Source organism: Ochotona princeps, chromosome 2 (assembly GCF_030435755.1).
Source record: "Ochotona princeps isolate mOchPri1 chromosome 2, mOchPri1.hap1, whole genome shotgun sequence".
Taxonomy (NCBI): Eukaryota; Metazoa; Chordata; class Mammalia; order Lagomorpha; family Ochotonidae; genus Ochotona; species Ochotona princeps.
In genome coordinates, this window is record NC_080833.1 from 18515730 (window position 1) to 18527828 (window position 12099).

General features: G+C 50.1%; 1 protein-coding gene across 3 annotated transcripts in view; it reads left to right on the top strand.

The window, feature by feature from the left end:
• CEP85 (centrosomal protein 85) overlaps positions 1 to 12099 on the top strand; it is a 43069-nt gene extending 30970 nt beyond the window's left edge. For all 3 annotated transcript variants that reach the window (XM_058677208.1, XM_058677207.1, XM_058677209.1), the window contains exons 8-14: positions 3546 to 3698; positions 3903 to 4051; positions 4952 to 5048; positions 6379 to 6429; positions 10216 to 10323; positions 11214 to 11439; positions 11766 to 12099. In XM_058677208.1, coding sequence (XP_058533191.1) covers positions 3546 to 3698; positions 3903 to 4051; positions 4952 to 5048; positions 6379 to 6429; positions 10216 to 10323; positions 11214 to 11439; positions 11766 to 11926 — 945 coding nt within the window. In that variant the 3' untranslated portion in view covers positions 11927 to 12099. The remainder of the gene's footprint in view (positions 1 to 3545; positions 3699 to 3902; positions 4052 to 4951; positions 5049 to 6378; positions 6430 to 10215; positions 10324 to 11213; positions 11440 to 11765) is intronic.

The following is a 12099-nucleotide window of genomic DNA, read 5'->3' on the forward strand; positions in this document are numbered from 1 at the left end:
CTTAAGCTGGCACTCATATGTGATGCCTGCATTGCAGGCAGCAGCTTAGCTCACTGCATCTCAGTGCACACTCCCCTATACGTTTGTCATTTCTGTTGCCTTTTTTAGGTTAGTACCAAAGATTTATTTATTTTGGAAGTCACAATTAGAGGGCGAGAAAGAGAGCTTCTATCCACTAGTGTGCTCCCCAAATGGCCACAACAATCATAACTGGGTTAGTCCAGAACCAGGAACCAGAAGCTTCCTTGGGTCTCCCACGTGGGTGCAGGGTCCCAAGGCTTTGACCCATCCTCTACTGCTTTCCCAGGCCACAAGCAGGAAGCTGGGGGGGGAAGTGGGACAGCCAGGACTTGAACCAGCACCTACATGGGATGCTGGTGCAGCAGCCTGAGGATTATAATATGCCACACTGCTGGCCTCGGTTTATCATTTTATTTTTAATCCAGAGTTGATTGCCAGTTTTGTTGGTAGTTTTCCAGGTGATTCTAATCCTTACTGAAATATGAAATCAGAACTGGAAGGATATGCATTAGACCTGTGGTCAAACTTTTGGCATATTTTCAGGGAATTTTTTAAAAAAGATTTATTTTATTGCAAAGTCAGATATACAGAGAGGAGGAGAGACAGAGGAAGATCTTCCATCTGTTGATTCACTCCCCAAGTGGCTACAATGGCCAGAGCTGAGCCAGTCTGAAGCCAGGAACCAGGAACTTCCTCCATGTCTCCCACACGGGTGCTTGATTCCAAGGCTTTAGGCCATCCTTGACTGCTTTCCCAGGCCACAACCAGGGAGCTGGATGGGAAGCGGGGCATCTGGGATTAGAACCGGCACCCATATGGGATCCTGGCACATGCAAGGCGAGAACTTCAGCCACAAGGCTACAGTGCTAGGCCTAATTATTTTTTAACTAAGATTTATTTATTTATTTGAAAATCAGCAGTACAGAGAGCAGGAAAGACAGAGATCTTCCATCCACTGGTTCATTCCTCAAATTGAAATGGCCACAATGGTCAGAAGTGAGCCAGTTGAAAGCTAGGAGCTCAGAGCATCCCCGTGGATTCAGGGGCCAAGGACTTGGGCTTTCCTTCTCTGCTTTCCAGGATCTTTGTTAATACTATCTTTGGATTAAATGCCTCTTTGATGTCAGTGGCACTTTCTCACCTTTTGTCTTGTAGATTTGGCTTATTTCAGCTTCCTTTTGTTCATAAGCCACAGAAGCCCATGTAAGTGTGGATGAGAAGTCTCCTTTCAGCAGCTCTTTATTGTGCACCTTCATTGTGCTCAGCGTTAGAGCCAGGATAGTTAAAGTTGACCCAGCATTTCTAAGCTCGGAGTCTCAGTGGCCGTTTCAGATGAGTGTGTGGTGTTTACCTGTCTCACCGGGACAGACCAGACTGCTGTGTGCAGTTAAGCTCTGTAGTTACTGGCCAGCTCATCTTCCAGGCATCATGTCCAGCAAGTCTGCACATTAGATGCCATCTATGAGACCTGGGGTCCCCAGCTCACCCACGCTTTTAAACTTGTTTAAAATATTGTCTTTTAAAATATTTATTTGAAAGCAGGCCTGGCATGATAGCGTAGCGGTTAAAGACCTCGCCTTGAATGTGCCAGGATCACATATAGGTGCTGATTCTAATCGCAGAGGCCCCGCTTCCCATCCAGCTCCCTGCTTGTGGCCTGAGAAAGCAGTGGAGGACGGCCCAGAGCCTTGGGACCCTGCACCCATGTGGGAGACCTAGAGGAGGTTCTTGGTTCCTGGCTTCAGACCGGCTTAGCACTGGCTGTTGCAGCCACTTGGGGAATAAATCATTGGACAGAAGATCTTCTCTGTCTCTCCTCCTCTCTATCTCTCTCTCTCGGCAATAAAAATAAATAAATATTTTTTTAAAATTTACTTTAAAGCAGAGAGAGAGATCTGTCAGTTTCCCATCCATTGGTTTACTTCTTTGCAGCCTCTAGGGCTGGGCCAGGCCAGAAACAGGAGACAGGGACTCCATCCTGGTCTCCCCCAGGAGTAAGGTTCCATGTGCTTGTGCCATCTTCCACTGTTTCCAGACATGTTAATAGGAAGCTGGATTGGAAGCAGAGTAGCCAGAACTTGAACCAGCACTTGGATATGGGATGCTGATGTTGCAAACAATGGCTTAACCTGATGTACCATAGTGCTAGTCCCCACTCAGACTTGTGATCACTGAGTGAAATTCAGTTATTTCCCTAGAACAGACCCCACAAGCCCACAAAAGCCTATACCACTTCATTTTAAACTCAGTCCAGGATGAGCCAAATGAAGAGAGGCATAGAGTGAGGTCTGGGAGAATCCTGGGAGGAGGCCGCTTTCCCTGGATATCAGGTCCTGTGACCTCTCATCCATGTATGTGCCAGCCTGGACGCTGCAGCTAGCTTTGATGCGATGGTGTTTCCTGGAGTTTGGTTGTGTAGGTGCTTCTCCTTCCCCCAGGAGGTGACACTCAGATGCACCTGCCCTGCTGGTGACCAGCTCTTGTGCTTGTTAGCACAGATCATTCTCTGTGGACTTTGGCCCACTGGAAATGATAAAATCTATTGAGTGGGTTGCTGAAGGCCTGGAGGTTAACCCAGGAACCCAGGACAAAGACCAGATATAATACCGATTATACAGTAGAAATGATAACAATTTAAATTTTTAGAAAAATGTGGCTAAACAGGCTAATCCTTTACCTGTAAGTGCTGGCATCCCATCTGGGCACCAAAGTCCTGTCTATTCTACTGCCCATCCAGCTTCCTGCTTGTGGCCTGGGAAAGCAGTAGAGAACGGCCCAAAGCCTTGGGATCCTGTACCCATGTGGGAGACTCAGAAGAAGCTCCTGGCTCCTGGCTTCAGATTGCCCCAGCTCCAGCAGTTGTGACCATTTGGAGAGTGAACCAGCAAATGGAGGATCTTTCTCTTTATCTCTTTTTCTTTGTAGACCCACCTTCCCCTGAAAATAAATATTTTTGTTGGAAAGGCAGATTAACAGAGAGGAGAGACATATTCCATCCACTGGTTTATTCTCCCAAATGGCTTCAGTGGCTGGAATTAGGCCAGTCTGAAGCCAGGGGCTTTTTCACTTCCCAAATACCCTCAGTGGCCAAGGTTGAACCAGGTCCAGGCCAGAATCCCAAACTCAATCCTCCCATGTGGGTAGAGTGACTCAGATACTTGGCCCATCACCTGTGGCCTTTCAGAGTGTGCGTTAGCCATAAGCTAGAATGCTGACTAGAGCCAGGAGGCAGAAGTCCCTAGCAGTGACTTACCTTTTATGGCAGAGACCTGTCCCAGTGCTACCAAATTTTTAAGAATTGTTTAGGGAGCCATTTGATTCTGCCTTTACCTTGAAGGTTCATATGTGTTTGCTTTGCAGTTTATGCCTAATCCCAAATGGCAAAATTTGATTAACCTTCTGCATTCATTGCGGTAGACTCACATGCACAGTCCCAAGGCAGACAGTGACCACTTGCTAGGATATTTGAGGATCAGGGTCCTAGAGGAGTAAATGCATACAGACTCTCAAAAAATTTTTTCCAGGTAAAGAGTCGTGATAAACACATCAATAATTTGAAAAAGAAATGTCAAAAGGAAACAGAGCAGAACCGGGAGAAGCAGCAACGTATTGAAACCTTGGAGCGCTACTTGGCTGACCTTCCCACACTGGAAGACCACCAGAAGCAGAGCCAGCAGGTAGCAGCAGTATCTGCATACCCGGGGCACCCAGGGAGTGGCAGAAAGGCGAGCTTTCTCAGTACCTGATCACACTTGCCTGGGACTTTCAGAAAGGAAGATCCCAAAGCAGCCACACCCAGATTCACATCTTGTGACTCTGCCACTAGACTGCTAATTTTTAGAGATGCCCAGGCAATGTAAGTATTAGCTTTTGTATCTCAGCTTCAGGATTCCGAATTGAAGAGCACAGAGCTACAAGAGAGAGTGACTGAGCTGGAGAGTTTGCTGGAGGAAAGCCAGACGGCCTGCCGGGAGAAGGAAGTTCAACTGGAAAGCCTGAGAGAGCGAGAAGCAGAATTTTCCAGACACAAGTAAATGATGTGCTTGTGGGATTTGGGAAAGGAATAGAAAGCTAGGTTCTTGTCCCAGCTACCCTACTTATTACTTACATGATTTTGGAGAGAAATCATTCTCTAAATTTTCTCTTAGCAATGGATTGTGACCATTGCTTATGGGCAGACACTGTATCTTTGGAATGGAGTGTGAATGTGGGTACTGAAGGTGGAGGTAAGTGCTGAGTAAGTGAAAACACATAATAAACTGAAAAGGGACTGTGTGCACAGTTTTACAAAGACGATCCTGGTGCTGAGGGTGGGGCGTTCCCTACATTGTGAACCTTGTATGTGAAGGGCTTTCAGGAGCATCTGTTTCGCCTTAGCCCTCAGGGATACTCTCACTGCCGAGACAGGTCCGAGAACAAAACAAGATACCACAGTGTGCTCCCAAGGTGCCTTGGGAACCTCCTGCCTGTTAGTAACAGTCTCTGAGAATGTGATGGTTTGGTTGCAGCACCTCTTGGACCAAATCCAGTTTCTAATGAAGTTGATTGAATTTCTCATCCCACATTCAACTACAGTGGCTTTGTTGTTGGTCTCGGCAGAGGGGCTGTGCTGGAAGTAATTTGTGGGCGGCCCGCTGGAGAAGACAGTTGGTTAGAGTCAAAAGCAGAGTTAGGGAACAGTATCTGTGCCCCCCAAAAAGAAATGTGATGTGAAATGTAAGAACAAGAATGGGGCAAATGGAGGGAGACTCAGTGGTACGATGTATAGACCTGACGTGCGCAGCAGCTTCTCTCTGACTCAGCAGCTGAGGATGTCAGACAAGAAGCCTCCCCAGCGAGAGCTTGGAGGAGCCCACGTGGCTTGTCCTGAAACAGTAGATAGAGGAACATCTCTCAGATTCAAAGTTGTTGAAGAGCCATTGTCTTTCAGCCTGCAAGACAAGCAGTCAATGGAGAACGCCAGTGGAGATGAAGGCCCCAGCATGGACACAGAGACCTGGCAACAGGAATGTGACTCCCTCCGCAAGGTAACAGGGTGGGGGTTGGGGGGAAGAAAAGATGGTGTATTGAGAAATAATCGCACATTTTCAGTCTGGGGCCACCTTGGATTTACTGCTGAGTGCTTTTATTTTCTGAGAAGTTACCCTTGCATTCTGAGGATGCATTTGTGTTATCCATCCTTGGGACAGGCAGACTTCACTCATCTAGAGTACAGGCAGAAGACTTGAGTTTACTCCAGATGACTCAACATGAAGGTGCTTTCCTGCTGTAAGTTCTAGCCAATGAGTGCCTTGTTTGCTCAGGTCAGCAGAGACTGACTGCAGGTCAGTGAAACCAAGTCCCAAGGATGGTTCAGACTACCTCAGGTCCTAATGGACCAGAGGTCAGGATGGTACAGGGTCTGTCCTTGGGTCGTTAGTGTGACTAAAGCTGTAAGTCTAAGGAGCGATTTGAAGGTCATCATGGAGACCCTGCCACCCTGGACTCTGAGCCATTTCCTCTTCTTCAAGGCTTATGAGATGTGCGCCGGTCCATCTGTTCTTCAATCAGATAATCCAGCATCACTTGAGAATCTAATCCCCCATCTCCTAGCCCCTTCCTCAACCCACCCACTCACCAGTTATCCTGAGGCATTCATTTGCAGGCACCAGTCCCCTGACCTGCCTTCGTCCTTCCCAATCCCTACCCCTGTGCCTTGCAGGCTCTCCTGAACGTAATGAGCCCCAGATACCTATATCTGGCCTTCCCCTCTCTGCCCTTGCACCACTTCAGTCCTGTTCCTGCCCCACTGGAGGTGCCTCCATGTTCCCTTTTCCTCGCTGCTCTTCCCACCACCTCTGTTCCCATTCCTGCCACGCTGGACTAAACCACCTAAAGTGCCTTGTTGCATCTGGTGTTTTCGGCTAACGATAAAAGAACCAGGCTGCAGGAATTAGCTGCCCGTAATAGTATAAAAACCAGAACTCTAACTTTCTAAATAACTAACAGTAAGTAACAATAACCTGGGTGAGGCAGGATTCATGAAACTGGAGGCCAAAGAAGCAGTGTTTACTGACAGTGTGTAAAATTGGTCCCACCAGCTGGGAGTTATTAGTGTGAACATCTCCCCGCACCCCGTCACTGTCACATACACAGTCGTGGCCATGGGTCCACACTGCAACTCCTCAGGGGCCGCTTTGGGATTGTGTGTGAAGCTAGTTAGCCAGACCTGGGAGTCCCTAGGCAGAGCTAGCTGTACTCGCCATTCATGCGCTAATAAGCCATCAGTGTTGTGGATGCTCTACCAGACTGTGGGGCATCCCTTTGCCCTCTGACCTTTGACCTCTGCAGCCTTGCTTAATAGCTTTCCCTTGTCAGGTCGTGGAGAAGCAACAGCAGAAGATGGATCAGCTGCACTCACAAGTGCAGGTGAGTGCAGATGGGATGAGAATACTCTAGAATTCAGCCACATTGAATTCTGTCTTCTGTCCTGGCTGTGCATGGTGTTAGCGACACCTGGCAGTGCTTTGGAGCCTGTAGTCCTGGAGGGACAAGCACAGGGGTTCCATGGCAGGAATGGAACATTGGGGATTTTTCTGGACACCCTGAGCCTTGAAGGGTGAGGAAGAGCTAGGTGGGATGATCCTGGACTTAATGTATGTTAAGAACAGCATGAATGGGGCATCATCGGTGTGAAAGAGCGTAGTTTGAGCCATAGACCTGCAGACACGGACGTAGGGTCCAGCTTACTGAAGGGGATGGGATGCATACTGAGGAAATACACTGGGCATTTTTTCTTTCTTTTTAAAAGATTTTTATTATTATTATTATTATTAGATACATAGAGAGGAGGAGATACAGAAACATCTTCTGTCCACTGGTTCACTTCCCAAGTGACTACAGTGTCATAGCTGAGCCAGTCTGAAGCCAGGAGCCAGGAACCTCCTCCAGGTCTCCCACATGGGTACAGGGTCCCAAGGCTTTGGGCTGTCCTCTGCTGCTTTCCCAGGCCACAAGCAGGAAACTGGATGGGAAGTGGAACAGCCAGGATGCGAACCAATGCCTATATAGGATCCCAGCAGATGCAAGGCGAGGATTTAGCCACTGGGCCCTTTCCCTGCCGTGTGCCCATTATAGTGTGCTTGCACCAATGAGACCGCTGTGACATCCCCAGAGAATTGCTGTCACATAGTTTGCTCTATGTTTGGGGGAAATGCGCTCCTGTCACTCATGATTGTGTTGGGTTTGAGGTAGTGAGTGGAGAGGTAGGGCTCCAGGTGGTGGAGGGCTTCGTTTATCCAACCTAAGGTAGCTTTTATTCACCAGGTATGTGAGAGACTCTGTTAAAACATCCAACTGAGGGCCTGGTGTGGTAGCCTAGTGGCTATAGTCCTTGCCTTGCATGCATTAGCATTCTATGTGGGCGCTGGTTCTGATTCCGGCTGCCTCACCTCCCCTCCAGCTGCTTGCTTGTGGCCTGGGAAAATAGTTGAGGATGGCCCAAAGCCTTGGGACCCTGCACCCACATGGGAGACCCAGAAGAAGCTCCTGGCCCCTGGCTTCACTTCAGATCAGCTCAGCTCTGGCTGTTGTTGCCACTTGGGGACTGAACCAGTGGACAAAAGATGTTTGTCTCTGCTCTGTGTAAATCTGAATTTCCAATAAAAATAAGTCTTTAAAAAATAAATCCAGCTGAGGCGTGATGTGGTCAGGTTTCAGTGTAGAAGGTTGGCAGCCTGCAGAGTGTGAGGAAGAGGGCAGCGTGGAGGAGGGGCGGAGGACATTGCAGTGACTTAGGAGAGTCTGGGGAGTCAGTGAACCGGGAGAACTCCCAGAGGCTTCCTGCTTGCTCTGTGGGGCCAAAGTGGGAGTGCTCTGCCCTGGAAAACCGGAGGGAGGCAGGTTTCCTGCATTCTGGCAGACCCCAGGACCCATGAACTTCACTTACTCTGAGGGGCAGCTGAAGGCTGCAGTCAGGTTTATTCAGGTTTTTAGTAGAATTTTTATGGAGTCTGCATATAGATTTTCTGAAACGCTGTAATTCCACAATGATTGAAAAAGCCCAGAATTGATAAGTTAGCTGTTAGGAGAGTATTCAGCCTAAAATGTAAAATGTCAGTGGAGCCAGCGGGGGAGGGGGGATAACCCCCTCCTGGGATGCCACATCCCATGTGAGTGTTAAATCAAGTCTCAATCCCTCTGCTTCCAGATCTTGGACTTCCTGGGGTGCAGTGGGGATAGCTCCTTGGACTTCGAGTTACCACTCAGCCGGACTCCCTGTCCCCTGGCCTCGTCCTTCCAGGAAGGGTGTTGGTATTTGGAGAGTGAACCAGTGTATACTTATTTTGCCTCACTTTTTTTAATAATTTTTTTTCCTGGAAATGCAGATTTCTTTTTTTTAAAGATTTATTTTTATTACAAAGTCAGATATACAGAGAGGAGGAGAGACAGAGAGGAAGATCTTCCATCCGATGATTCACTCCCCAAGTGAGCCGCAACGGGCCGATGCATGCCGATCCGAAGCCGGGAACCAGGAACCTCTTCCAGGTCTCCCACGTGGGTGCAGTGTCCCAAAGCTTTGGGCCGTCCTCCACTGCTTTCCCAGGCCACGAGCAGGGAGCTGGATGGGAAGTGGAGCTGCCGGGATTAGAACCGGTGCCCATATGGGATCCCGGCGCGTTCAAGGTGAGGACTTTAGCCGCTAGGCCACGCCGCCGGGCCCTGGAAATGCAGATTTTACAGAGAAGGAGAGACAGATCTTCATCCACTGGTTCACTCCCCAAATGGCCTTTGGAGCTGAGCTGGTTTGAAGCCAGAGAATCTTCTTTTGGGTTGCTCACATAGCTGCAGGGTCCCAAGGCTTTGGGCTGTCCTCCACTGCTTTCTCAGGCCACAAGCAGGAAGCTGGATGGGAAGTAGGGTAGCTGGGACACAAACCAGCGCCCATATGGGACTGATCAGTTGAGCCATCACACCAGCCCCTAATTGTCTCTTTTAAGTAGATGGCAGGAAATACGTATTTTTAAAATCTCAGATGAATTTGTTAGAATACAGTGAGTTCATCATGGTCATCTTGAGTATTTCATGTAGTTATATTGGCAGTTACATTTTTAATAGAAAAATTAAAGAAATGTTTATTCCATTTATCTTTATTCAAGAGGTAGATTTTTTTAAATTGGATAGTGAGATATACAGAGAGGAGGAGAGGCGGAGAGGAAGATCTTCCGTCCCTTGATTTTCTCCCTAAGCGGTCACAATGGCCGGAGCTGAGCTGATCCAAAATCAGGAGCCTGGAGCCCCTTCCAATCTCCCACGCAGTTGCAATATCCCAAGGCTTTGGGCTGTCATTGACTGCTTTCCCAGGTCACAGGCAAGGAGCTGGATGGGAAGCGGGGCTGCTGGGATTAGAAGCAGCATCCATATGGGACCCCGGTGCGTGCAAGGTGAAGACTTTAGCTGCTAGGCTACCATGCCAGACCCTCAAGAAATTCTTTATTCTGATGAATTTCAAAATAAATTAGAATGAAATTAAGAAAATAAAAATCTTGCTGCCTCTGACCCTGACCATGCCAACAAACGTACGTGGACTTCCACATGTTCACACTGTCAGCAGCCTAGTGGGTTCTTTCCTTGTCACCTCCATCAAAGGCATTCAGGCTGCATCATCTTCTTGGGCACGTAGCTGGTACTAGTAGCACCTCAGAGACAGGGCTGTTTGATGTTCTTTGCAGTGCTGGGTGCATGCCATAGTAAGTGACCTAGTGCCTGCCCCCCAGAAAGCGATACTGTGGTGGGTGCAGCTGGGATACTTTGGAGCCGCAGGTGGTGTGAGTGATAGGGAGGGATTTGGGCCACCTGGATTTCATTTGCTGGTGGAGGAAAATGGGGTGAGCTTAGAGATTTCCTCTGGTGACAGCAGAAGAGCAGTTGGAGTGGCTAGGAAGGGGGCTGAGTTGGAGGCGTTGGAGCATGAAGGCCCATCAGTGCCTGTGCCAGGATCAGGGGCATGTGTGGGCAATGAGACAGGGCTGAGAGGTGAGGAGGGCCTGTGAGAAGCTGCTGTCCGTCTTTCCGTTAGGGCTGTGGAAGACAGATTGGGAAGTCAGGGTCAGAACTGGTCTGTAGCAATGGCAGCAGAGTGTGGGTGGGCCAGAGGTGAGGTGATCTGAACCAGATCGGTCACCCTGGCGTGTTCTTCTGTGCCTGGGGATGCAGAGCCTTGAGCAGGAAGTGGCTCAAGAAGAAGGAACATGTCAGGTCCTGCGAGAGGAAGCCCAGCGGAGGGAGACAGCTCTGCAGCAGATGCGCACAGCTGTGAAGGAGGTAAGTGGCCTCAGCCAGGCCTCCCCACACCCACATCGGGGTTTGCTGTCTGCCGTTTCCATCCCTGCAGCCCCCTTTAAGTCCTGCTGTGTGGGAGAGGCCCTCAACCCACCATAGGCAGACCATAGTTACCAAGGAATGTTGTTTGGATGTCTAAGAAAACTGTCCCAAGATGATCACACTGTCTAGGGGTGGTTTGCGGCCAGGACTGGAAAAGAAGCTCTGTTCACAAGCATTAAAACCGAACCAAGAGAGGGAGGCAAGGAGAGTGGACACTGGCGTCGGGGAGGGGGACAGAGGCACCTGCAATCAGTGCACAAGAGCCTGAGTCACTGAGGTGAAGGTGGGCCTTGGCAGGCTGTGACGCAGCACAGAACCCCCGGTCTCCAGCTTCTCCTGCTGTGACTTGGTGACCACGCCCTGCCAGACTGTCTTCCTGGCCCTGCCCCGTCAGTCCTTTGACTGGCTGGTGGCCACCCACTTTGGTCTGGGTGGCGCGGAGAGATTGAAAGCAGTGTCTCCTCAGATTGCAGCCTTGACGGTGAGCCGTCTCTAATAGCCTGACTAACAGAGTTGGCTGAGGGACTGGCTTCAGATAGAGTTCCTAGGGGTGGGCGCATCTTCTCTGGTTCCTGCATAGAAGCCTAGAGGCTGGTGAGTCAGTCGGCTGGGAACGGCAGCTTCCTCTGCAGCGCTGCCTCCCCAGGGGCCCACGCAGCCCCCAGGGGGAACCAAGCCAGTTCTGGGGCAGAGGGTGGAGAGCTGAGGAAGGGGGACATTGCCTGTGACTCAGGCCTTCCCCCACATGCACATCCATGGCCACCCACCCTCAGGGAAGGAAGCTCTGCCTCTTGGCATGGGTACATGTTCTTGCCCATCTTTGTGCTTAGCTTTCAGTACAAAACCAGGACCTGATCGAGAAGAATCTGACCCTGCAGGAGCACCTGCGCCAAGCCCAGCCGGGGACCTTGCCTTCAGCAGACACAGCCCAGCTGGTGTCGGAGCTGCTCCAGGAGCTGACTCGTTGCCTTCAGGATCTGCAGGCTGTCTGCAGCATCATCACCCAGAGGGCCCAGGGTCATGACCCTAATCTCTCCCTGCTCTTGGGCATTCACTGTGAGTTCTCGGGAGTGTGTGATGCCCATAGCAGAGGGATCTTCCTCCTATCACTCTGAAAGCTTTCCTGTCCAGATGTGCAGGCAGGAGCCTAGAGGCCTGATCCCTGCCCTCTGTGGCTTGCTATGTTTCACAGAGTTGATGCTCCATCAGTCTGCTTTGGAAATGGGCATCCTTAAATACCTTGCATGCAGGACAAAGTTGCTCCTGGGCAGCCCATTTGCAGCCCACTCTAGGCAGCTGCCTTTTAAAAGGTGCCATGTCCTGAGGTCTTGGTCCTGTTTTGTTGCAGCCCTTAATGTCTCTTGAAATGCTCTCCTCCCCAGCTACACAGCATCCAGAGACACAGCAGGATTTGCAGAAGCCAGATGTGATCAAGAGGAAGCTAGAAGAGGTCCAGCAGCTACGCCAGGACATCGAGGACTTAAGGACCACCATGTCAGACAGATATGCCCAGGACATGGGAGAAAACTGTGCCACACAGTGAGGAATGTGGGGCTGGGACAGGCTGCACCACAAGGCCTGCAGGAGCCTAGTGCAAGGGATTCCTGCCCTAACACTGTGTTGCCTTCTGTGTGTGGCTCCCAGGGGAGAGCCTGCATCTGGAGGCCGAGGGTTGCTGAGGGAACTAGACCTGCCCTGTTGCCCATCCCAGCTGGC